The sequence below is a fragment of the Aulostomus chinensis genome, chromosome 1, assembly GCF_037954235.1.
Source record: "Aulostomus chinensis isolate RoL2024-O1b breed Wild chromosome 1, RoL_Achi_v1.0, whole genome shotgun sequence".
NCBI classification, from domain to species: Eukaryota; Metazoa; Chordata; class Actinopteri; order Syngnathiformes; family Aulostomidae; genus Aulostomus; species Aulostomus chinensis.
The window spans coordinates 29800492-29827668 of record NC_141320.1 but is presented as its reverse complement, the minus strand read 5'-3'; the positions used below and the strand labels follow the sequence as shown (position 1 = coordinate 29827668).

At 41.5% G+C, this 27177-nt stretch overlaps 1 protein-coding gene and 2 non-coding genes across 3 annotated transcripts; 2 read left to right on the top strand and 1 right to left on the bottom strand.

Annotated features, from left to right (window-relative positions):
* The first annotated feature begins 18192 nt into the window (after positions 1-18192).
* Positions 18193-19949, top strand: LOC147271109 (uncharacterized). The gene is made up of 4 exons (XM_086205756.1): positions 18193-18248; positions 18338-18375; positions 18940-19120; positions 19226-19949. The coding sequence occupies exons 1-4, from the start codon at positions 18193-18195 to the stop codon at positions 19947-19949; spliced, it is 999 nt and encodes a 332-aa protein (XP_086061882.1).
* A 4555-nt stretch (positions 19950-24504) lies between these two features.
* trnae-cuc (transfer RNA glutamic acid (anticodon CUC)) lies at positions 24505-24576 on the bottom strand. Its single transcript has one exon. It is a non-coding gene; the product is annotated as a tRNA-Glu (tRNA).
* A 797-nt stretch (positions 24577-25373) lies between these two features.
* Positions 25374-25445, top strand: trnaa-ugc (transfer RNA alanine (anticodon UGC)). Its single transcript has one exon. It is a non-coding gene; the product is annotated as a tRNA-Ala (tRNA).
* The last annotated feature ends 1732 nt before the right edge of the window (positions 25446-27177 follow it).

Genomic DNA, 27177 nt, shown 5'->3' with positions numbered 1-27177 from the left:
TGCTACTCATTTCAAAATGATGCTAAAGTGATGTAATGAGAGTTGCTACTAATTTCAAAATGATGCTAAAGTGATGTAGTGAGAGTTTCTCCTCATCTGAAAATGATGCTAAAGTGACTTCATGAGAGTTGCTCCTAACCTAAGAAATGATGATACAGTGATGTCATGAGAGTTGCTACTAATCTCCAAATTATGCTAAAGTGATGGAATGAGAGTTGCTACGAACCTAAGAAATGATGCTACAGTGATGTGATGAGAGTTGCTACGATGCTCAAAATCATGCTAAAGTGATGTAATGAGAGTTGCTACTCATTTCAAAATGATGCTAAAGTGATGTAATGAGAGTTGCTACTAATTTCAAAATGATGCTAAAGTGATGTAGTGAGAGTTTCTCCTCATCTGAAAATGATGCTAAAGTGACTTCATGAGAGTTGCTCCTAACCTAAGAAATGATGATACAGTGATGTAGTGAGAGTTGCTACCCATCTCAAAATGATGCTAAAGTGATGTAATGACAGTTGCTACGAACCGAAGAAATGATGCTACAGTGATGCAGTGAGTTGCTACTATCCTCAAAATGATGGTACAGTGATGTGATGAGAGTTTCTTCTAACCTAAGAAATGATGCTACATTGATGTAGTGAGAGTTGCTCCTAACCTGAGAAATGATGCTGCAGTGATGTAATGAGAGTTGCTACGAACCTCAAATTGATGTAACAGTCATGTAGCGAGAGTTGCTACTAACCTCAAAATGATGCTGACAGTAATGTAGTGAGAGTTTTTGCTTACCTCATAATAAGGCTGCAGTGATGTAGTGAGAGTTTCTACTCATCTCAAAAGGATGCTAAAGTGATATAATGAGAGTTGCTACTAATTTCAAAATTATGCTAAGTGATGTAATGAAAGTTTCTTCTAACCTAAGAAATGATGCTACAGTGATGTAGTGGGAGTTGCTTAAAACCTCAAAATGATGCCACAGTAATGAACTGAGAGTTGCGACTAACCTCAAAATGATGCCAAAGTGATGTAATGAGAGTTGCTACGAACCTGAGAAATGATGCTGACAGTGATGTAGTGAGAGTTGCTACTATCCTCAAAATGATGCTGACAGTGATGTAGTGAGAGTTGCTACCATCCTCAAAATGATGCTACAGTGATGTAGTGAGAGTTGCTCCTAACCTGAGCAATGATGCTACAGTGTTGTAATGAGAGTTGCTACTTACCTCAAAATGATGCTACAGTAATGTAGTGAGAGTTTCTACTAATCTCAAAATGATGCTACAGTGATGTAATGAGAGTTGCTACTAACAAAAGAAATGATGCTACAGTGATGTGGTTAGAGTTGCTAAAAACCTCAAAATGATGCTGACAGTAATGTAGGTGAGAGTTGCCACTAACAAAAGAAATGATGCTACAGTGATGTGATTAGACTTGCTACTAACCTCAAATTGATGCTGAAAATAATGTCGAGAGTTGAAACGAACCTCAAAATGATGCTAAAGTGATGTAGTGAGAGTTGCTACAAATCTCCAAATGATGCGAAAGTGACTTCATGAGAGTTGCTCCTAACCTAAGAAATGATGCTACAATAATGTAGTGAGAGTTGCTTAAAACCTCAAACTGATGCTCCAGTACTGTAGTGAGAGTTTCTACTCATCTCAAAATGATGCTGAATGTCAAGCAGTAAGAGTTGGTAAAAACCTCAAAATGATGCTACAGTGATGTAGTGAGAGTTTCTACGAACCTAAAAATGATGCTACAATAATGTAATGAGAGTTTCTACTATTCTCAAAGTGATGCGAAAGTGATGGAATGAGAGTTGCTACTAAGCAGATAAATGATGCGACAGTGATATGGTGAGAGATGCTACTGATCTCAAAATGATGCGACAGTGATGTGGTGAGAGTTGCTACTAATCTCAAAATGATGCTACAGTGATGTAGTGAGAGTTGCTTCTATCCTCAAAATGATGCGACAGTGATGTAATGAGAGTTGCTACTAACCTCAAAATGATGCTACAGTGATGTAGTGAGAGTTGCTTCTATCCTCAAAATGATGCGACAGTGATGTAATGAGAGTTGCTACTAACCTCAAAATGATGCTACAGTGATGTAGTGAGAGTTGCTATGAACCTTAAAATGATGCTACAGTTATGGAGTAAGAGTTGCTACTATCCTCAAAATGATGGTCCAGTGATGTAGTAAGATTTGCTACTAATCTCAAAATGATGCTAAAGTGGTGTAATGAGAGTTGCTACGAACATAAGAAATGGTGCAAAAGTGATGTGGTGACAGTTACTACTAATCTCAAAATGATGCTACAGTGATGTAGTGAGAGTTGCTTCTATCCTCAAAATGATGCGACAGTGATGTAATGAGAGTTGCTACTAACCTGAAAATGATGCTACAGTGATGTAGTGAGAGTTGCTTCTATCCTCAAAATGATGCGACAGTGATGTAGTGAGAGTTGCTTCTATCCTCAAAATGATGTGACAGTGATGTAATGAGAGTTGCTACTAACCTGAGCAATGATGCTACAGTGTTGTAATGAGAGTTGCTACTTACCTCAAAATGATGCTACAGTAATGTAGTGAGAGTTTCTACTAATCTCAAAATGATGCTACAGTGATGTAATGAGAGTTGCTACTAACAAAAGAAATGATGCTACAGTGATGTGGTTAGAGTTGCTAAAAACCTCAAAATGATGCTGACAGTAATGTAGGTGAGAGTTGCCACTAACAAAAGAAATGATGCTACAGTGATGTGATTAGACTTGCTACTAACCTCAAATTGATGCTGAAAATAATGTCGAGAGTTGAAACGAACCTCAAAATGATGCTAAAGTGATGTAGTGAGAGTTGCTACAAATCTCCAAATGATGCGAAAGTGACTTCATGAGAGTTGCTCCTAACCTAAGAAATGATGATATAGTGATGTAGTGAGAGTTGCTCCTAACCTAAGAAATGATGATATAGTGATGTAGTGAGAGTTGCTACTAATCTAAAAATGATGCTACAGTGATGTAGTGAGAGTTGCTTCTATCCTCAAAATGATGCGACAGTGATGTAATGAGAGTTGCTACTAACCTCATAATGATGCTACAGTGATGTAGTGAGAGTTGCTATGAACCTTAAAATGATGCTACAGTTATGGAGTAAGAGTTGCTACTAACCTCAAAATGATGGTCCAGTGATGTAGTAAGAGTTGCTGCTGACCTAAGAAATGATGCTCCAGTGATGTGGTGAGATTTGCTACTAATCTCAAAATGATGCTAAAGTGATGTAATGAGAGTTGCTACGAACCTAAGAAATGGTGCTACAGTGATGTGGTGAGAGTTGCTACGAACCTAAAAAAGATTCTGACAGTGATGTAGTGAGAGTTGCTACGAACCTCAAAATGATGCTACAGTGATGTGATGAGAGTTGCTACAATGCTCAAAATCATGCTAAAGTGATGTAATGAGAGTGGCTACTAATTTCAAAATGATGCTAAAGTGATGTAGTGAGAGTTGCTCCTAACCTAAGAAATGATGATACAGTGATGTAGTGAGAGTTGCTACCCATCTCAAAATGATCCTAAAGTGATGTCATGAGAGTTGCTACTAATTTCATAATGACGCTAAAGTTATGTAAGGACAGTTGCTACGAACCTAAGAAATGATGCTACAGTGATGTAGTGAGTTGCTACTATCCTAAAAATGATGCTACAGTGATGTAGTGAGAGTTGCTACGAACCTGAGAAATGATGCTGACAGTGATGTAATGAGAGTTGCTACTAACCTCAAAATGATGCTACAGTAATGTAGTGAGAGTTGCTACGAACCTAAGAAATGATGCTACAGTGATGTAGTGAGTTGCTACTAATCTAAAAATGATGCTACAGTGATGTAATGAGATTTGCTACTAACAAAAGAAATGATGCCACAGTGATGTGGTTAGAGTTGCTAAAAACCTGAAAATGATGCTGAAAGTAATGTAGGTGAGAGTTGCTACTAACAAAAGAAATGATGCTACAGTGATGTGGTTAGAGTTGCTACTAACCTCAAAATGATGCTGACAGTAATGTAGAGAGTTGCAACGAACCTCAAAATGGTGCTGGAGTGATGTAGTGAGAGTTGCTATAAATCTCCAAATGATGCGAAAGTGATGTCATGAGAGTTGCTACGAACCTCAAAATGATGCTGCAGTGATGTGGTGAGAGTTGCTACTTATCTCAAAATGATGCTGAATGTCATGCAGTAAGAGTTGGTAAAAACCTCAAACTGATGCTACAGTAATGTAGTGAGAGTTGCTACGAACCGAAAAATGATGCTACAATAATGTAGTGAGAGTTGCTTAAAACCTCAAACTGATGCTCCAGTACTGTAGTGAGAGTTTCTACTCATCTCAAAATGATGCTGAATGTCAAGCAGTAAGAGTTGGTAAAAACCTCAAAATGATGCTACAGTGATGTAGTGAGAGTTTCTACGAACCTAAAAATGATGCTACAATAATGTAATGAGAGTTTCTACTAATCTCAAAGTGATGCGAAAGTGATGGAATGAGAGTTGCTACTAAGCAGATAAATGATGCGACAGTGATATGGTGAGAGATGCTACTGATCTCAAAATGATGCGACAGTGATGTGGTGAGAGTTAGTACTAATCTCAAAATGATGCTACAGTGATGTAGTGAGAGTTGCTTCTATCCTCAAAATGATGCGACAGTGATGTAATGAGAGTTGCTACTAACATCAAAATGATGCTACAGTGATGTAGTGAGAGTTGCTATGAACCTTAAAATGATGCTACAGTTATGGAGTAAGAGTTGCTACTATCCTCAAAATGATGGTCCAGTGATGTAGTAAGATTTGCTACTAACCTCAAAATGATGCTAAAGTGATGTGGTGAGAGTTGCTACTAATCTCAAAATGATGCTACAGTGATGTAGTGAGAGTTGCTTCTATCCTCAAAATGATGCGACAGTGATGTAATGAGAGTTGCTACTAACCTGAAAATGATGCTACAGTGATGTAGTGAGAGTTGCTTCTATCCTCAAAATGATGCGACAGTGATGTAGTGAGAGTTGCTTCTATCCTCAAAATGATGTGACAGTGATGTAATGAGAGTTGCTACTAACCTCAAAATGATGCTACAGTGATGTAGTAAGAGTTGCTGCTGACCTAAGAAATGATGCTCAAGTGATGTAATGAGAGTGGCTACTAATTTAAAAATGATGCTAAAGTGATGTAGTGAGAGTTGCTCCTAACCTAAGAAATGATGATACAGTGATGTAATGAGAGTTGCTACTAATTTCATAATGATGCTAAAGTTATGTAAGGACAGTTGCTACGAACCTAAGAAATGATGCTACAGTGATGTAGTGAGTTGCTACTATCCTAAAAATGATGGTACAGTGATGTAATGAGAGTTTCTTCTAACCTAAGAAATGATGCTACATTGATGTGGTGAGAGTTGCGACTAACCTGAGAAATGATGCTTCAGTGATGTAATGAGAGTTTCGACGAACCTCAAATTGATGTTACAGTCATGTGGAGAGAGTTGCTACTAACCTCAAAATGATGCTGACAGTAATGTACTGAGAGTTTTTGCTTCCCTCATAATAAGGCTGCAGAGATGTAGTGAGAGTTTCTACTCATCTCAAAATGATGCTAAAGTGATATAATGAGAGTTGCTACTAATTTCAAAATGATGCTAAAGTGATGTAATGAAAGTTTCTTCTAACCTAAGAAATGATGCTACAGTGATGTGGTGAGAGCTGCTACTATGCTAAAATGATGCTGACAATAATGTAGTGAGAGTTGCTTAAAACCTCAAAATGATGCCACAGTAATGTACCGAGAGTTGCGACTAACCTCAAAATGATGCTAAAGTGATGTAATGAGAGTTGCTACGAACCTGAGAAATGATGCTGACAGTGATGACGTGAGAGTTGCTACTGATCTCAAAATGATGCGACAGTGTTGTGGTGAGAGTTGCGACTAATCTAAAATGATGCTACAGTGATGTAGTGAGAGTTTCTTCTATCCTCAAAATGATGTGACAGTGATGTCATGAGAGTTGCGACAAACCTCAAAATGATGCTACAGTGATGTAGTGAGAGTTGCTACTAACAAAAGAAATGATGCTACAGTGATGTGGTTAGACTTGCTACTAACGTCAAAATGATGCTGACAGTGATATAGGGAGTTGCAACGAACCTCAAAATGATGCTGGAGTGATGTAGTGAGAGTTGCTACAAATCTCCAAATGATGCGAAAGTGATGTCATGAGAGTTACTACTAACCTAAGAAATGATGCTACAGTGATGTGGTGAGAGTTGCTACTTATCTCAAAATGATGCTGAATGTCATGCAGTAAGAGTTGGTAAAAACCTCAAACTGATGCTACAGTAATGTAGTGAGAGTCGCTACGAACCTAAAAATGATGCTACAATAATGTAGTGAGAGTTGCTTAAAACCTCAAACTGATGCTCCAGTAATGTAGTGAGAGTTTCTACTCATCTCAAAATGATGCTGAATGTCAAGCAGTAAGAGTTGGTAAAAAACCTCAAAATGATGCTACAGTGATGTAGTGAGAATTGCTACTCATCTCAAAATGATGCGAAAGTGATGGAATGAGAGTTGCTACTAAGCAGATAAATGATGCGACAGTGATATGGTGAGAGTTGCTACTGATCTCAAAATGATGCGACAGTGATGTGGTGAGAGTTGCGACTAATCTAAAATGATGCTACAGTGATGTAGTGAGAGTTTCTTCTATCCTCAAAATGATGTGACAGTGATGTCATGAGAGTTGCGACTAACCTCAAAATGATGCTACAGTGATGTAGTGAGAGTTGCTACGAACCTGAGAAATGATGCTGACAGTGATGTAGTGAGAGTTGCTACGAACCTAAGAAATGGTGCTACAGTGATGTGGTGAGAGTTGCTACGAACCTAAAAAAGATTCTGACAGTGATGTAGTGAGAGTTGCTACGAACCTCAAAATGATGCTACAGTGATGTGATGAGAGTTGCTATGAACCTTAAAATGATGCTAAAGTGATGTGATGAGAGTTGCTTCAATGCTCAAAATCATGCTAAAGTGATGTAATGAGAGTGGCTACTAATTTCAAAATGATGCTAAAGTGATGTAGTGAGAGTTGCTCCTAACCTAAGAAATGATGATAAAGTGATGTAGCGAGAGTTCGCTACCCATCTCAAAATGATGCTAAAGTGATGTAATGAGAGTTGCTACTAATTTCATAATGATGCAAAAGTTATGTAAGGACAGTTGCTACGAACCTAAGAAATGATGCTACAGTGATGTAGTGAGTTGCTACTATCCTAAAAATGATGGTACAGTGATGTAATGAGAGTTTCTTCTAACCTAAGAAATGATGCTACATTGATGTGGTGAGAGTTGCGACTAACCTGAGAAATGATGCTTCAGTGATGTAATGAGAGTTTCTACGAACCTCAAATTGATGTTACAGTCATGTAGCGAGAGTTGCTACTAACCTCAAAACGATGCTGACAGTAATGTACTGAGAGTTTTTGCTTCCCTCATAATAAGGCTGCAGAGATGTAGTGAGAGTTGCTACTCATCTCAAAATGATGCTAAAGTGATATAATGAGAGTTGCTAATAATTTCAAAATGATGCTAAAATGATATAATGAAAGTTTCTTCTAACCTAAGAAATGATGCTACAGTGATGTGGTGAGAGCTGCTACTATGCTAAAATGATGCTGACAATAATGTAGTGAGAGTTGCTTAAAACCTCAAAATGATGCCACAGTGATGTACTGAGAGTTGCGACTAACCCCAAAATGATGCTAAAGTGATGTAATGAGAGTTGCTACGAACCTGAGAAATGATGCTGACAGTGATGTAGTGGGAGTTGCTACTATCCTCAAAATGATGCGACAGTGATGTAATGAGAGTTGCTACTAACCTCAAAATGATGCTACAGTGATGTAGTGAGAGTTGCTATGAACCTTAAAATGATGCTACTGTTATGGAGTAAGAGTTGCTACTAACCTGAAAATGATGGTCCAGTGATGTAGTAAGAGTTGCTGCTGACCTAAGAAATGATGCTCCAGTGATGTGGTGAGAGTTGCTACTGATCTCAAAATGATGCTAAAGTGATGTAATGAGAGTTGCTACGAACCTAAGAAATGGTGCTACAGTGACTTGGTGAGAGTTGCTACGAACCTAAAAAAGATTCTGACAGTGATGTAGTGAGAGTTGCTACGAACCTCAAAATTATGCTACAGTGATGTGATGAGAGTTGCTACAATGCTCAAAATGATGCTAAAGTGATGTAATGAGAGTGGCTACTAATTTCAAAATGATGCGAAAGTGATGTAGTGAGAGTATCTCCTAACCTAAGAAATGATGATACAGTGATGTAGTGAGAGTTGCTACCCATCTCAAAATGATGCTAAAGTGATGTAATGAGAGTTGCTACTAATTTCATAATGATGCTAAAGTTATGTAAGGACAATTGCTACGAACCTAAGAAATGATGCTACAGTGATGTAGTGAGTGGCTACTATCCTAAAAATGATGGTACAGTGATGTAATGAGAGTTTCTTCTAACCTAAGAAATGATGCTCCAGTGATGTGGTGAGAGTTGCTACTAATCTCCAAATGATGCTAAAGTTATGTAAGGACAGTTGCTACGAACCTAAGAAATGATGCTACAGTGATGTTGTGAGTTGCTACTATCTTAAAAATGATGCTACAGTGATGTAATGAGAGTTGCTACGAACCTAAGAAATGGTGCTACAGTGATGTGGTGAGACTTGCTACTAATCTCCAAATGATGCTAAAGTTATGTAAGGACAGTTGCTACGAACCTAAGAAATGATGCTACAGTGATGTAGTGAGTTGCTACTATCCTAAAAATGATGGTACAATGATGTAATGAGAGTTTCTTCTAACCTAAGAAATTATGCTACATTGATGTGGTGAGAGTTGCTCCTAACCTGAGAAATGATGCTTCAGTGATGTAATGAGAGTTTCTACAAACCTCAAATTGATGGTACAGTCATGTAGCGAGAGTTGCTACGAACCTCAAAATGATGCTACAGTGATGTTATGAGAGTTGCTACAATGCTCAAAATCATGCTAAAGTGATGTAATGAGAGTGGCTACTAATTTCAAAATGATGCTAAAGTGATGTAGTGAGAGTTGCTCCTAACCTAAGAAATGATGATACAGTGATGTAGTGAGAGTTGCTACCCAACTCAAAATGATGCTACAGTGATGGAATGAGAGTTGCTACTAATTTCATAATGATGCTAAAATTATGTAAGGACAGTTGCTACGAACCTAAGAAATGATGCTACAGTGATGTAGTGAGTTGCTACTATCCTAAAAATGATGGTACAGTGATGTAATGAGAGTTTCTTCTAACCTAAGAAATGATGCTACATTGATGTGCTGAGAGTTGCTCCTAACCTGAGAAATGATGCTTCAGTGATGTAATGAGAGTTTCTACGAACCTCAAATTGATGTTACAGTCATGTAGCCAGAGTTGCTACTAACCTCAAAATGATGCTTACAGTAATGTACTGAGAGTTTTTGCTTCCCTCATAATAAGGCTGCAGAGATGTAGTGAGAGTTTCTACTCATCTCAAAATGATGCTAAAGTGATATAATGAGAGTTTCTACTAATTTCAAAATGATGCTAAAGTGATGTGATGAAAGTTTCTTCTAACCTAAGAAATGATGCTACAGTGATGTGGTGAGAGCTGCTACTATGCTAAAATGATGCTGACAATAATGTAGTGAGAGTTGCTTAAAACCTCAAAATGATGCCACAGTAATGTACTGAGAGTTGCGACTAACCTCAAAATGATGCTAAAGTGATGTAATGAGAGTTGCTACGAACCTGAGAAATGATGCTGACAGTGATGTAGTGGGAGTTGCTACTATCCTCAAAATGATGCGACAGTGATGTAATGAGAGTTGCTACTAACCTCAAAATGATGCTACAGTGATGTAGTGAGAGTTGCTATGAACCTTAAAATGATGCTACTGTTATGGAGTAAGAGTTGCTACTAACCTGAAAATGATGGTCCAGTGATGTAGTAAGAGTTGCTGCTGACCTAAGAAATGATGCTCCAGTGATGTGGTGAGAGTTGCTACTGATCTCAAAATGATGCTAAAGTGATGTAATGAGAGTTGCTACGAACCTAAGAAATGGTGCTACAGTGACTTGGTGAGAGTTGCTACGAACCTAAAAAAGATTCTGACAGTGATGTAGTGAGAGTTGCTACGAACCTCAAAATTATGCTACAGTGATGTGATGAGAGTTGCTACAATGCTCAAAATGATGCTAAAGTGATGTAATGAGATTGGCTACTAATTTCAAAATGATGCGAAAGTGATGTAGTGAGAGTATCTCCTAACCTAAGAAATGATGATACAGTGATGTAGTGAGAGTTGCTACCCATCTCAAAATGATGCTAAAGTGATGTAATGAGAGTTGCTACTAATTTCATAATGATGCTAAAGTTATGTAAGGACAATTGCTACGAACCTAAGAAATGATGCTACAGTGATGTAGTGAGTGGCTACTATCCTAAAAATGATGGTACAGTGATGTAATGAGAGTTTCTTCTAACCTAAGAAATGATGCTCCAGTGATGTGGTGAGAGTTGCTACTAATCTCCAAATGATGCTAAAGTTATGTAAGGACAGTTGCTACGAACCTAAGAAATGATGCTACAGTGATGTTGTGAGTTGCTACTATCTTAAAAATGATGCTACAGTGATGTAATGAGAGTTGCTACGAACCTAAGAAATGGTGCTACAGTGATGTGGTGAGACTTGCTACTAATCTCCAAATGATGCTAAAGTTATGTAAGGACAGTTGCTACGAACCTAAGAAATGATGCTACAGTGATGTAGTGAGTTGCTACTATCCTAAAAATGATGGTACAATGATGTAATGAGAGTTTCTTCTAACCTAAGAAATTATGCTACATTGATGTGGTGAGAGTTGCTCCTAACCTGAGAAATGATGCTTCAGTGATGTAATGAGAGTTTCTACAAACCTCAAATTGATGGTACAGTCATGTAGCGAGAGTTGCTACTAACCTCAAAATGATGCTGACAGTAATGTACTGAGAGTTTTTGCTTCCCTCATAATAAGGCTGCAGAGATGTAGTTAGAGTTTCTACTCATCTCAAAATGATGCTAAAGTGATGTAATGAAAGTTTCTTCTAACCTAAGAAATGATGCTACAGTGATATGGTGAGAGATGCTACTATGCTAAAATGATGCTGACAATAATGTAGTGAGAGTTGCTTAAAACCTCAAAATGATGCCACAGTAATGTACTGAGAGTTGCGACTAACCTCAAAATGATGCTAAAGTGATGTAATGAGAGTTGCTACGAACCTCAAAATGATGCTGACAGTGATGTAGTGAGAGTTGCTTCTATCCTGAAAATGATGCGACAGTGATGTAATGAGAGCTGCTACTAACCTCAAAATGATGCTACAGTGATGTAGTGAGAGTTGCTCTGAACCTTAAAATGATGCTACAGTTATGGAGTAAGAGTTGCTACTAACCTCAAAATGATGGTCCAGTGATGTAGTAAGAGTTGCTGCTGACCTAAGAAATGATCCTCCAGTGATGTGGTGAGAGTTGCTACTAATCTCAAAATGATGCTAAAGTGATGTAATGAGAGTTGCTAGGAACCTAAGAAATGGTGCTACAGTGATGTGGTGAGAGTTGCTACGAACCTAAAAAAGATTCTGACAGTGATGTAGTGAGAGTTGCTACGAACCTCAAAATGATGCTACAGTGATGTTATGAGAGTTGCTACAATGCTCAAAATCATGCTAAAGTGATGTAATGAGAGTGGCTACTAATTTCAAAATGATGCTAAAGTGATGTAGTGAGAGTTGCTCCTAACCTAAGAAATGATGATACAGTGATGTAGTGAGAGTTGCTACCCAACTCAAAATGATGCTAAAGTGATGGAATGAGAGTTGCTACTAATTTCATAATGATGCTAAAATTATGTAAGGACAGTTGCTACGAACCTAAGAAATGATGCTACAGTGATGTAGTGAGTTGCTACTATCCTAAAAATGATGGTACAGTGATGTAATGAGAGTTTCTTCTAACCTAAGAAATGATGCTTCAGTGATGTAATGAGAGTTTCTACGAACCTCAAATTGATGTTACAGTCATGTAGCCAGAGTTGCTCCTAACCTCAAAATGATGCTTACAGTAATGTACTGAGAGTTTTTGCTTCCCTCATAATAAGGCTGCAGAGATGTAGTGAGAGTTTCTACTCATCTCAAAATGATGCTAAAGTGATATAATGAGAGTTTCTACTAATTTCAAAATGATGCTAAAGTGATGTGATGAAAGTTTCTTCTAACCTAAGAAATGATGCTACAGTGATGTGGTGAGAGCTGCTACTATGCTAAAATGATGCTGACAATAATGTAGTGAGAGTTGCTTAAAACCTCAAAATGATGCCACAGTAATGTACTGAGAGTTGCGACTAACCTCAAAATGATGCTAAAGTGATGTAATGAGAGTTGCTACGAACCTGAGAAATGATGCTGACAGTGATGTAGTGAAAGTTGCTACTATCCTCAAAATGATGCGACAGTGATGTAATGAGAGTTGCTACTAACCTCAAAATGATGCTACAGTGATGTAGTGAGAGTTGCTATGAACCTTAAAATGATGCTCCAGTTATGGAGTAAGAGTTGCTACTAACCTCAAAATGATGGTCCAGTGATGTAGTAAGAGTTGCTGCTGACCTAAGAAATGATGCTCCAGTGATGTGGTGAGAGTTGCTACTAATCTCAAAATGATGCTAAAGTGATGTAATGAGAGTTGCTACGAACCTAAGAAATGGTGCTACAGTGATGTGGTGAGAGTTGCTACGAACCTAAAAAAGATTCTGACAGTGATGTAGTGAGAGTTGCTACGAACCTTAAAATGATGCTACAGTGATGTGATGAGAGTTGCTACAATGCTCAAAATCATGCTAAAGTGATGTAATGAGAGTTGCTACTAATTTCAAAATGATGCTGAAGTGATGTAGTGAGAGTTGCTCCTATCCTAAGAAATGATGATTCAGTGATGTCGTGAGAGTTGCTACCCATCTCAAAATGATGCTAAAGTGATGTAATGAGAGTTGCTAGTAATTTCATAATGATGCTAAAGTTATGTAAGGACAGTTGCTACGAACCTAAGAAATGATGCTACAGTGCTGTAATGAGATTTGCTACTAACAAAAGAAATGATGCTACAGTGATGTTGTTAGAGTTGCTAAAAACCTCAAAATGATGCTGACAGTAATGTAGGTGAGAGTTGCTACTAACAAAAGAAATGATGCTACAGTGATGTGGTTAGACTTGCTACTAACGTCAAAATGATGCTGACAGTAATGTAGGGAGTTGCAACGAACCTCAAAATGATGCTGGAGTGATGTAGTGAGAGTTGCTACAAATCTCCAAATGATGCGAAAGTGATGTCATGAGAGTTACTACTAACCTAAGAAATGATGCTACAGTGATGTGGTGAGAGTTGCTACGAACCTAAAAATGATGCTACAATAATGTAGTGAGAGTTGCTTAAAACCTCAAACTGATGCTCCAGTAATGTAGTGAGAGTTTCTACTCATCTCAAAATGATGCTGAATGTCAAGCAGTAAGAGTTGGTAAAAAACCTCAAAATGATGCTCCAGTGATGTAGTGAGAATTGCTACTAATCTCAAAATGATGCGAAAGTGATGGAATGAGAGTTGCTACTAAGCAGATAAATGATGCGACAGTGATATGGTGAGAGATGCTACTGATCTCAAAATGATGCGACAGTGATGTGGTGAGAGTTGCTACTAATCTCAAAATGATGCTACAGTGATGTAGTGAGAGTTGCTTCTATCCTCAAATTGATGTGACAGTGATGTAATGAGAGTTGCTACTAACCTGAGAAATGATGCTGACAGTGATGTAGTGAGAGTTTCTACGAACCTGAGAAATGATGCTGACAGTGATGTTGTGAGAGTTGCTACTATCCTCAAAATGATGCTACAGTGATGTAGTGAGAGTTGCTATGAACCTTAAAATGATGCTACAGTTATGGAGTAAGAGTTGCTACTAACCTCAAAATGATGGTCCAGTGATGTAGTAAGAGTTGCTGCTGACCTAAGAAATGATGCTCCAGTGATGTGGTGAGAGTTGCTACTAATCTCAAAATGATGCTAAAGTGATGTAATGAGAGTTGCTACGAACCTAAGAAATGGTGCTACAGTGATGGGGTGAGAGTTGCTACGAACCTAAAAAAGATTCTGACAGTGATGTAGTGAGAGTTGCTACGAACCTTAAAATTATGCTACAGTGATGTGATGAGAGTTGCTACAATGCTCAAAATCATGCTAAAGTGATGTAATGAGAGTTGCTAGTAATTTCATAATGATGCTAAAGTTATGTAAGGACAGTTGCTACGAACCTAAGAAATGATGCTACAGTGCTGTAATGAGATTTGCTACTAACCTCAAAATGATGCTACAGTGATGTAGTGAGAGTTGCTACGAACCTGAGAAATGATGCTGACAGTGATGTAGTGAGAGTTGCTACGAACCTGAGAAATGATGCTGACAGTGATGTAGTGAGAGTTGCTACTATCCTCAAAATGATGCGACAGTGATGTAGTGAGAGTTGCTCCTAACCTGAGAAATGATGCTACAGTGATGTAATGAGAGTTGCTACGAACCTCAAATTGATGCTGACAGTAATGTACTGAGAGTTTTTGCTTACCTCATAATAAGGCTGCAGTGATGTAATGAGAGTTTCTACTCATCTCAAAATGATGCTAAAATGATGTTATGACAGTTGCTACTCACCTAAGAAATGATGCTACAGTGATGTAGTGAGAGCTGCTACTATGCTAAAATGATGCTGACAATAATGTAGTGAGAGTTGCTTAAAACCTCAAAATGATGCCATAGTAATGTACTGAGAGTTGCGACTAACCTCAAAATGATGCGAAAGTGATGTAATGAGAGTTGCTACTAAGCTAATAAATGATGCGACATTGATGTGGTGAGAGTTGCTACTAACCTGAGAAATGATGCTGACAGTCTTGTGAGCTTCATCAAGACCCAGGCCACTATTTGTGGTCATGCATCATTGTGGCTGACCAATGGTCCAACTTCATCAGTCAGTCAGTCAGAGACATTAGCATTTGTCGGCCTGGCCTGCTGCCAAAGACTAACTCTGCTATAGTTGATTTACCTGTGCAGCCATGTCACGCTCCTCTCGGCCACCTCCACGGTCAGACGCCAGGTTAAACCAGCCAATGGCGTAAGAATCACTCTCAGAATCTGAAGCGCTCGTAGCTGCAGGGTTTTTCCACACAGCTTCTGTTGAGAGACAAAGTCCATCACTTGATTAACTCTCACCAACAGAAATGTGCAGTTTTCCACTCAGGACAGCTGCTGCATGCTGCTGTTTGTAAAAAGAAGGTCCAGTGGATCCGTTCAGTTCTACATGATTCAGCAGAGAGATGTCACCATTGAATAATGACCATATTTCCTAAAATTATAGCTCAACCACAGAGGGACCAGGCTACTAGAATGACCTCTGTTTACTAGAAGTGCTTCTCCTATGGTGGTGAACTCCTCAGCTGTCAGTGGAGTCAAATCTGTCTTAGAGAGGCTAGAGGTTCCCACACTGGTTCCCTCTCATCATGCAGCCCTGACAGCTGTGTGTGCTGTTCCAGCGTGTTGGCACCTCACTGATGAGTTTCAGGGTTGGCCCCCCCATCTGTTGCTGCACCTGAGCCAGCTTCTCCTTGGCTGTAGTGCTGATCTGAGGGATGTGACAGTGTTCCTGGCTTTGTGTCTGATGATGGAAGTGGGGGATCTGATCACAGGATTTTCTGACTCCTAGATTCAGACGATGTGCAGTGCAGACTGAGTGGTGAATTTGGAGCTGTCTAGTGGATGCTGTCATGTTTGGTGCTGCGTCGCTCACAAGACACTTGACTTTGTTGGTGATGGCCCAGTCCTCCATCAGGCCTCTTTGGACTGGGGCCAAACTGTCAGCAGGGTGACTTTGTGGAAAGTCTTGCACTCCCAACACATTCATTCTCACGAATGCAGTGACAGGTCAGAGCCAAGGGAGCCTCCATGTCCACAGATGTCCACATGGCAGCTGGACTTCCTTTTTCACTCCTTCCCGTTCCTCCTGGTACTTTTTGGCCACCGTTTGTTTGATGGTCTGAAAATGACACCCAGAGGAAATCAATACATTGAAATTAGAGATGAAAAAAACTGGAGATATCAACTACTGCTTTAGATCATTTCCACACAAACCTTTCTGGTTGGCAAACAAATGAGGCTCAAGGACCTGAACCAGTTCCCTGAACCCTTCCCTCTCAACAGTGCTGAGGGGCTGGCAGTCCTTCAGGATGAAATTCAGCAGAGCCTCATCCAGCATCTGCTTCCTGGAAGCTGGATGGTTAAAGATGAAGGAGAGAAGAAATGAATAGGAATTAATGATCAATGAAGCAACTGTGAGTCAGTTGGAGAGTGGCTGTATACCTGAGTTCATCCTGGTGGATCTGGGACTTCATTCTCATGCCTGGCCCCATCATGCCTCAGCACTGAAGAGGTGCTTTTGTTGAGATGAGACGCTTCTGTCCAACAAATGCCACATTCAACCTGCAGAAAAGAACATGAGTGCTCAGCTAAAAGTTCCTTTCTTCATGGTGACTGGTGTTTCTTAGTCTTAGACCACCAGGTTTCCAATGAGGTGTATCGGATACGTTGTTGTGTGCCGCTGAAATCCGTCCAATTCCGGCGTTGTTTCCTCATGAAAAATGTTTGCCTTAAAGCTCATTAAAGTGTTGAACCACAATATCGTTCACCATAACTGAGTCAACTTCAAGATAACCTACTTCTACATTCCAGTCCCGGCTGCTCCTGTTCTGCTGCAGTCCAGAAAACAACAACCCGATACAATTGGCGCTCCTTCCCACAGCTCCGGCCCGGATCCGCATGGTTCCGCTGACTGACTGTGAGACCGCTCCCTCCAGGGTGGCACAGCCCGATGGGGGTCCTTATCTGGCACGGGGGCGTAAAACAGGTGCGACTGGAAAGCCTGGTTTATTCTGCGTCGAGGGAACGCGTTGCTCTGCAATTCACCGCCAAGCCGCTAGGGGGTGTGGCTTTGTCTTTGTATTGTTTACGGGGCTCTTGTCGGATTCCTTGGTTTTCTTCCGGTCACAGACAACAATTGTTGGCCATCAGTCTTTGTAGTGCCGCGAATAATCCTTTCTTTGTCTTGGTCAATTTTTTCTTGGAGCTTTCACCACAGAAACTTTGAAAATGGCGGTGTTGTTGTGCTGCGACTGAACCGGAAAGACGTTTTGAGCGGACAAATCACAGTCCTCGACGTTGACGTCACCACGCGTCGACGCGACGCAGAAGCATAAATCAGGCTTTCGTGGTGGAGAATCTCACGCCAAGCCGGAGAACCAGGTCCTGAATCCGTCACGTGGCCACTTCCGGTCGGCGAGGCTTTGGACGTCACTAAATACGTCATCAATACGCGCTTTTCAAACCGAAATCCTGGATCACTGGACTCATCACTACTGCTGCTACCAGGTTAGCGAGTCTGGAGTGGCACAGAGAACAGAGCTTGGACTCTGCTCGTTTTGAAGAAGACGAAGAAGAAAAGAAGCGGAAGGCCTCGGTCTTTGTCTCCTGAAGGCTGAGTGGCGCCGGTAGAACCTCAACATGTGCGCCGCGCAGCTGCTGCGGGTGTCGGTCCAGGAGCGGATTCTCGCCGCCGCTGAAGACTTCCTGCTGCAGCTGGGAGAAGGAGACTCAGCGGCTGGAGTCCCGGTGCTGAGAGCGCTGCTCACCGAGCGGCTGGCGGCGGCCGCGGAGCAGATCGTGGCTCTGCTGGAGGAAACCGTGGCGGAGTACGAGCGGGAGAACCTCCGGCAGAGGTTGCTGCTCGATGCCGTGCTGAAGCCCCGAGTCAGGCTGGACAGAGCAGGTGAGTCCCCCCACACTGACCAGGAGAACCGGTGTTGTGTCGCTCCCAGCAGCATCGACCGACAGCGATGTCTGTCTGTTTATGCCACTGTGACGCTCATTAAATGTCGGTCACATTTCATGTTATTTTGATTATTTTTTAATGTTATTTCTGTCCCATGTAAAATGGGAGAGTTTGTCATTCCGCCAGCAGGGGGCAGTGTCGCGGGCTGCTTCTCCCGGTGAACGCCGGTTTGCTTCCCAGTCTTCACGGAGAAGCTGAACAGAGCAGACGTGTCTCACCGATTGTCTTAATTATCCTGTTTTACAGGAAACATCATCTGCATACAGAGTCTCAATCTGAGACCTGTAACACCACCGCCTCAAAAAATCACATCTTTGTGTTTGGTCCTTTTTGGCTCCTCATAACCACTGCAGGCAGGTTTCTCCTCCTCTTAATCAAACTAAGTATCGTTCCAGGCTCACTAATGAGCCCCTCCACTCCATTCAGGCCCAGGTTTAAAATCCTGTCAGCTCAATTCTCTCAGTGAGCAAAGAAGTGGAGGAGCAGAACACAAGAGGGGAAGGAAGTCAAGGGTTCACCTGTGGAGGGATTTCCTCTCTGTGAGATTGAGACTGAGTCAAGATGTGAGACAGGACAAGAGAAACTCAAGCTTTGGCTCCTTTGTTATTTTTCTGAAATGGAGCACTTGATTTGAACATGCACAGTTTTATTAATATGCTCTTATTTTGAAATGCAGCCCTACTTTTATTAGTCAATGAGACACCATCATACACATCTGCAGTCATTCAAGTATGTTCAGTTTGAAGTTACGTGATAACAGATCTTAGTTGATTTCTGTTTCTGTCTGTTGCTCCGCTGTTTCAGAGTCAAATGAAGAGATTTCTGATGTTGCTGTTTGTGTCCTGCAGATGTGGAGCAGCTGCTGGTGATTAAAGAAGAGGTTCCCCCTGAGCTGCAGGACCCAGAGCCCCCCCACATTAAAGAGGAGTGGGAGGAGCTCTGGACCAGTGAGGAGGGAGGGCAGCTTCAAGGACAGGAGGAGGCTGATATCACCACGTTCCCCTTCACTCTGGTCCCTGTGAAGAGTGAAGGGAACGAAGAGAAACCCCAGTTCCCACAGCTTCATCAGAGTCTAACTGAGGAGAACTTGAAAGAAGAGTCTCTGAGCAGCAGCCCAGTTCATCCTCTGAAAACAGAAGCTGATGGAGAAGAGTGTGGAGGACCAGAACCAGAACCAGCCAGCAAGGTAGATCCAGATCCACTTGAACAACCCCAGACTGAAGACCAGATGTCAGACTCTTCTGAAGCTGAGACTGAAGTCAGGAAGGATGAGCGTCCCTTTAGGTGCTCAACATGCAGTAAAGGTTATAGTTACAAAAATAGTTTGGATAAACACATGAGAACACACACTGGGGAGAAACCGTTCTCATGCTCAGTTTGTGGCAAAAGATTTTCAGAAAAGGCATATCTGAAAAGTCACATGAGAACACATACTGGGGAGAAACCATTTTCCTGTTCTATTTGTGGCAAAACAGTCTCACTTAAAGGACATCTGAAAACACACATGTACATTCACACTGGGGAGAAACCAGTCCCCTGCCCTATCTGTGGCAAAAGGTTCTCAGAAAAAGGACAACTAACAAGACACATGAGAACGCACACAGGGGAGAAACCATACCCCTGCTCAGTTTGTGGCAAAAGATTTTCCAGAAAGGGAGATCTGAAAATACACACAAGAACGCACACAGGGGAGAGACCTTTCCCCTGCTCAGTTTGTGGCACAAGATTTACCAAAAAGGGGGATCTGAAAAGACACAAAAGAACACACACTGAGGAGAAACCATTCCCCTGCTCGGTATGTGGCAAAAGATTTTTAGATAAGAGATACCTGAAAACACACATGAAAACACACCCTTGAAATAAACCATTTGTCACGATGTCGCTCTGAAGCCGTAACCAGAGTGAGAGTTGCACGTTGAAGTCCAACTGAAGAATTCATTTAACAAAAAATGCAAAAATAAACTGAAATTGAACTAAGAGAAAAATGAGATGTGATCATTAGTGGAGTCTGTGTGTGTGTGTGTGTGTGTGTGTGCGCGCGTGTGCACGAGTTTTTAGAGGTGAAAGGAAGAGATGTTGGCTGCTGAAAATCCAAGTGACGATGGATGAGGAGGAAGCAGTGGCCAGTAATGGGGTGTCAGTAAAGAGAGCTCTGGACTCAGGAGCTTCCAACTCAGAGGAATGAACAGCTCCCTGCCCTCCAGATGAGTTATCAAGAAAAGAGCTCATGAAAATATATGACACTCGGGATTTGTGGAGCTGAAGATGACCTGTTGGTTTCTATGTTTCTCTGCAAACGTCAGGCAGAATGTGGAAGAGCCTCACAGCTGAGGCTGTTAAAACCTTAGAGAATGTTTGCTCATGTTGTAAAAGTGCTATTCATGCAGAATAGGATGCTTATTCATGGACTTTAAAATATATTTGGGTCAAACCACAGGAGCTGAAGTGTGTACCCTCATGCTCCAGGTTTCAAAGTTGTAAACTTACTTTGTGGTTGGCAGATTGATGTTTGCATGTGTTAATTTTAATAATCTGAACTATTTGACCTCAACCTGGGCGCCTATTTTGAGATTTTGAGAATCCTTGGATGTGACATGACTCTACCTCCAATCTGTATGTCCCCTCCCCACGGTGATCAATAGCTGACTGTTCCTCAGAAACACCAGAGAACTTCTGATGCTCTATGAGTGCTGTAACTTCTCTCTCATGCATGAATAAAGTGTGTAAGGTTTGAGAAAGAGACCACGCCTCCTTTCTGTTCACTGCTCCGCCGGACGACCCCCCCACGCAGGGCCACTTGACCACAATTAATGGCGACGAGGATGGGATCCTAAACACCTGAGGTTACAGACTCGATGCAACGACTCCACTGATCATGTAGACTGGTAGGAGAACACCTTTTACCAGTTACAGCAGCAGACTCCCAGTAGCAAACCTACTCAGTCCTCCACCTCTGCTTGAGCAGCTGCTGCTGCCAATGATGATCTCCAAAGTCCTGTTCCGTCACTTAGTGAACTGTCCAAGCTTCCTAAAAGAGAGCAGAACTTGTCTGCCTCACTCTCTCCCACTGCTCAATGGAGCCCTGCATTTAGAAGAAGAACTAGAACCTGGAAACCTAGGATACCAGGACAAAAATGTGTGTTAAATGATGAAGGAGAAGAAGCGATTAATGAAGAAGATTGTATCCTAGAAGAGGTAGAGGGTTTGAAGGCCAAGACCAACAGGAAGAGGAAACTGGCACCCCAGACCTCAGACTCAACAGGGCCCCAGACCAGGACCGCCTCTGAACCTGTGGCATCCCCCTCAACAATAGGACAGCACTTCAGTGTCTTCCAGTGTGCAACAATGAAAATGAAAAACAGAAAGTTGTAACTGAATGCTCTCAAATAACTCTTAACTGCTGAACCTAAAGTTGAATTATCAGGAGATGGAAAATCTGCTGAACTCTTAGTGGACACAGGTGCATCAGTTTCCACCATTAATAAGTCAGATGCTAACTGTGTAGGATTAGTTCCTACTTCTGAAAATATAAAAACAGTAGCAATTGCTGGAGCAACTATGCAAAGTCCATTGGAGCACCAGCCAAAGTTCAATTTGGACTCATTTCATGAGAGCATCCATTTGTAATCACTGATAACTCACCAAGTAATCTATTGGGTCGGGATTTGTTCACCAAGTGGCGTGCAACTATTCATTGTTCTCCTGAAGGCGTTCATAGCACAGTCCCTGACCATGATTCTGAATGCTTCTTCAACATGCTACAGGCTGTAAATACAGGATGCTATTATTCTCTCATGTACTCCTTTTCAATCAGATGCTGACGGTGTCCTGGATTCAGACGGATGATTTCTTAGCAGGAAAAGAAGACCTGCCAGATCATTCCAGGTTAACAGGTTTACAAGACCTCCATGTAACTCTACATGTTGATATGACAGGAACGGATGTTGCCTGCTTCAAACTGTTAGACCCAAATATGGGATCACAATTCTCTGTGTTCTCAGATACTTTGGCAAGAACCCCAAAAGGTGTTTTCTATTTACCAAACGTTGGAGGTTTGGCTTTGTCACTGTTTCAGGTTGATAAAACCTCGCCCCATATTTCCGTGGCTGCTGTAGAAGGAATAGAAGCACAGCGACTCGGCCCTATAGCACATTACATGACTCACAATTCCCTGGAGGAAGGGTTTTTTATGATGACATCATGTGTGTACATGTGTGTATGTATATATATGTTTTGACTCTACACATGGACATTGTCCTGTTGCATGTGGCTGTATTGTTATTGGAAGACAAGTCATGGCCAGATAGTTCATCAGTCGGGGGGGGGGGGGCGAGAAGATGAGGTTGCAGTATGTTAATTGGAAAATCGTGTGTGTCTGTGTGTGTGGTTGTGTGGTTGTGTGTTATGGTTCACAAAATAAAGGAAAGACGATTAAGTCCCATTAATGTTTATTATGATTGTAATTAATTTACCAAGAAAAGGGTTTCAGTCGGCTCACAAAAATATCTGCAGCCTGAGAAATAGAATAACAGAAGTGTCCCAACTCTTGTCCTTGGATATCCGTCTAGTGGCAAGATCACAAACTCACCTTGATGATACATTCAATGAGGATGCACTGGGAATCCAGGGGTACAATATTTTTACAAGAGACAGGAACAGCTATGGAGGAGGTGGAGCAGTTTATGTACAAAATCACATTCCAGCAAAAGTAAGATTGGATTTGATGGCTGCAATACTGAAGTGATCTGGGTGCAAATCAGTCTACCTCATGTTCAACCATTGCTTGTAGGGTGTGTCCAGACCACCAAGTGCAAGGTTTCATGTTAGATAGAGGACGCCATCTTGATCGAGACATTTATTTGCCTGGAGACACAAACATAGATTGGAACTTGTCCACTTCAAGAGAAGCTGCGATGCAAGAACATGTAATTGAACACAGATGGTGGAAAGATCAACAAGAGTGTTCTAGGAAAGATGGGGCGAAAGTGAAACATGCACAGACCACATACTCCCAAACTGGAGCTATTTCTGTTCCAAAGCATTATCTAGACCAGTGGGGTGTTCTGATCAGAACCCAGTGGTAACTGCAAGGAAAGGACATGCTCCTCTAAGAAAATATACAGTCAGGAATATGAAATCACCCTGGGTGGACACAGAACTAAGAGAAGCAGTGAGATGGAGAAATGAAGCAAAACAGGCAGCGATAATATCTGGTTTTGAATCGGATTGGCAAATCTATACAGAAATTAAGAAATTATGTTACTTCTCTTTCTTCTTTTTATTACTATTCACCACAACTGGGTTCCATTTGCAATCGTTCGAAATAATAAAAACACAAGAACACACCTGAGGTTCCTTTTTAGCTGGAATGTTCCTTTCAGAGCTTTAAGAGTGAGGAGAAGGATTTTAAACTGTGTTCTGGATTGGTGATGTGGTCTCTCCTCCTAGTTCCTGTCCATGCACGTGCAGCTGCATTCTTGAGCAGCTGCAGTCTTGAAGGGGAGGTTCAGTTTTTTGGACCTTTGGCCTTCCAAGCTCACCAGGGTGCTACCAGCAACTGGAGACAGTTTTGGACCCATTGGGTCTGGTCCTGCTGACGCTATCTGCAATGCTAGTGCTAGCGCGAGTGGATAGGCCTGCCATTTAAATACCATCTTACTCACTCCACAGCACTTTCCAGGCGACTGAAATAAAACTCCAGAATATCAATTTAAAGTGTTTGTTGATAGAATCATTCTGGGGAGGAAACTTTTAGTACATCGCGGTTCTTTTTGAGGGACAAACCTCAGATTTCAGGTGTAATTTTACCTCTCCTCTAGTCGGTAGAAGTGGGCTCACGTTACAGCTTCAGAGGACTGTTATGCCACTGACTGAATGTATTCCTCAGCCATTGATGAGTCGGCCAATATTTATCTATAATATATATTTATATATCCAGTGACTTCTACCAGTGCTGTCTCTGTGCTGGGTTCTAAAACCAGGCTGAAACCCTCAAATCAACTCTTGTTATGGAGGAAGTCACTCAGCTGATTAGCAGCTGCTTTCTCCAGGATTTTAGAGAGGAGGGGAGGTCAGCTATCAGTCCATAGTTGGCTAGAACCTCAGGGTATCCACAGCTTCCCTGACCAGGACTTGAACCCTAGGCTGTGGCAGTGAGAGCACCAATTCTAGCCACTGGACCATCAGGGACCACACTGACCAGAGTTTGTCCTTGCAGGAGTCAGTGACTTAATAGAGTCTAACAAAGGGTTGAACCTGAATGAGACAGTCACCCTTCAACATGGGGCCATGGCAGAGTGAACCAAGAACACTACAATGGGGGTGAGAGTGGAGCCATGATGGACTCACAGTTCATCACCTCCACCATCATGTGGACCACCTGATCACCTCTCCCTCAACCTCTAAATAACTCATTCCCTGACCGGGAATCGAACCCGGGCCGCGGCGGTGAGAGCGCCGAATCCTAGCCACTAGACCACCAGGGACCACACTGAGCTCTCCAACAACAGAGACTATAGACAATGACTCAAGAACACAGGACTCTGTTGTCTCAGCTTGAGATGCAGAGGGTCCACCAAGACCACCAGACACCTCAGCCCCCTAAAGACAGTCCACCCCCAGGATCCTGCCCCCCTCTGCTCCAACTCAGCCCTCCATTCATAACTGACTTTGTCTTAGTCTCTTCACAATGCCAGTCACTGAAACACTGACAATGTGATGGGGGCTTCCTGTCTTTACTGCATTTTCTTCAAGGCTCACAACTGCTACTTCCTACAGTCGTCTCTACTGTGTACTTGTACTACCAGTTGTTATGAGCAACTGTGGATTTCTAAATATTCCAGTCCTCAGTTTGCAACTGTATTGTGATGATGGGTCAGTTTAGAGCTGTCAATCAATGTTAATAATTGATCTTAGCATCTGGAGATTATTTTAGGAACACAAATACTTTTACTTCATTCTAAGGATGAGCAGACGTTCAATATAATTCTCATTTCCTGGTCAAAGACTCCTGCTAGTCAGAGAGGATCTGGGCTGGATTGGAAAGCTTCAGAGAGGGAAACCTTCACTCTGGACTGGACTGAGAACGGAGCAGCCTCAGCTTCCTGGAGCCTGACTTGCCTCTGTGGTCTAAGGTTGTGAGGGCTGACATCACAGTGAAACTCCTGAGATCACAGAGCCTTTGAGATCACAGGCTGACTTCCTTTTTATCCCTAAAATGAAGGAGAAAAATGTTGTGTCTGTGTTTGTGTTGCTGCATCAGTGAAACGGTGACTCTGACAGAGGGGATGTAGCTCAGTGGTAGAGCGCATGCTTTGCATGTATGAGGCCCCGGGTTCAAACCCCGGCATCTCCAGCTGGTCCTTTGGAGCCTTCATTTTGTCGGCTAAATTGATCCATAAATGTGACAACAGTTGATAACAAACTAGCAGAAGAGAAACCAGTCTGTTGCATATCAAAGTATTTGTAGCAGGGTCAGTGTGACTGTGAGCCTTCATAGCCAGCATGAAGGAGCTGGTTTTATCTTTGCTGGGGAAATCCCACACACAGCTGCTCTCAGTTCCAAATGTGTGTGTCCTCACTCCTCCGTCCTCCTGCTGCCCTCAGAATACAGACACAATTCAACCTGGCAAGTTTGGAGCATAGAAGTGCTCCTGAAGAGATGTGTGTCAGCCCACAGCTGGCTGTTCTTACCTGGAACCTCAAGATGAAACTGCTTCCACAGATTGGAAATGAATCTGATGTTGACTTTTGGACAAATCACCTGTTCATCAGTTCATCATCACTTCCATCCATTTCTACTGCTTATCTTGTTATAGAAAGGAGTCTATCTGCTGTGTGACTGAGGCAGTTACTGTGAGCTGCTGCATGTCTCAGTGTGTGTGTGTGTGTGGGGGGGGGGGCTGTGTGTGACTGGTCAGCTGCCAAGGATTATTGATGAGATCAATCATGATCAGCTCAGAGATCACGGCACAGAAGAAGGAGACTTTTTGATTTTTGGGGGTTCAATTTCTAAGTCAGACACATCATCACAATTTGAAGTTTTCCTCCAGTAAAAAACAAAACAACACAAAACCAAACAAAAACATGATTTGACTTTTGATGTCTACATTTTTTGGAAATTGTGAGTCCAACAAGCAGGAGGCCGTTTGAGCTTGGAAACTGTGAAGCGTCACCAGTAACTGCTGGTTAATTTACAGGTGTTTCCTCCAAAAAGTTTAAAATGAACTCAATGCTGAATCCCTCATCGTCACCATTGAGCTGCAGAACTGGTCCATGCAGGAGGCTGAGCAGGTCTTCCTCTCTGGTCCAGTGTCTCAGCACAGGTCAGAGTAGAGAACTAAAACATGAACACAAATCTTTATCAGCTGTTTACTGATATCAGTGACTACCTTCAAGTAAGAGTGTTAGTGAATGGACCCTTTTTAAAGTTTATGTTATAATGTTTGAAAAATGATGCTCACAAAAACACAATAAAAGTGTTTGTGCTAAAATGATTCCAGTAGATTTTATTGCCATTTTAAGAGTTCAAGCATATTTTGATGACATTGTTTGATGTCATGACTCTCAGTTACTTTAGCAGGACCATCGTGACATGAAATCTTCCTCATCATCCCATATCGACCCTCAACCCCTCACACAGAACCAGGAGCCCTCAACTGAAGGAACCTTTAAAACTGAGAAGTTGGACAGAAAGCAGTATTTTGGTGGAATGAACCTTTAAAACTATAAATTAGAAAGTATTTTGGTGGAACGAACCTTTAAAACTATAAATTAGAAAGTATTTTGGTGTAACGAACCTTTAAAACTATAAATTTAAAAGTATTTTGGTGGAATGAACCTTTAAAACTATAAATTAGAAAGTATTTTGGTGGAATGAACCTTTAAAACTATAAATTAGAAAGTATTTTGGTGGAATGAACCTTTAAAACTATAACTTGTTTGAAAGTATTTTGGAGGAATTGGAATAATCCTTCTATGCAGTTGTCAGAAATTAAAGGACAGGAAGTAGTATTTTGGTGGAATAAACCTTTAATACTGTAGTTCGAAAGGAGTAATTTGCTATCATCTAATTCGATAGGTGGCGC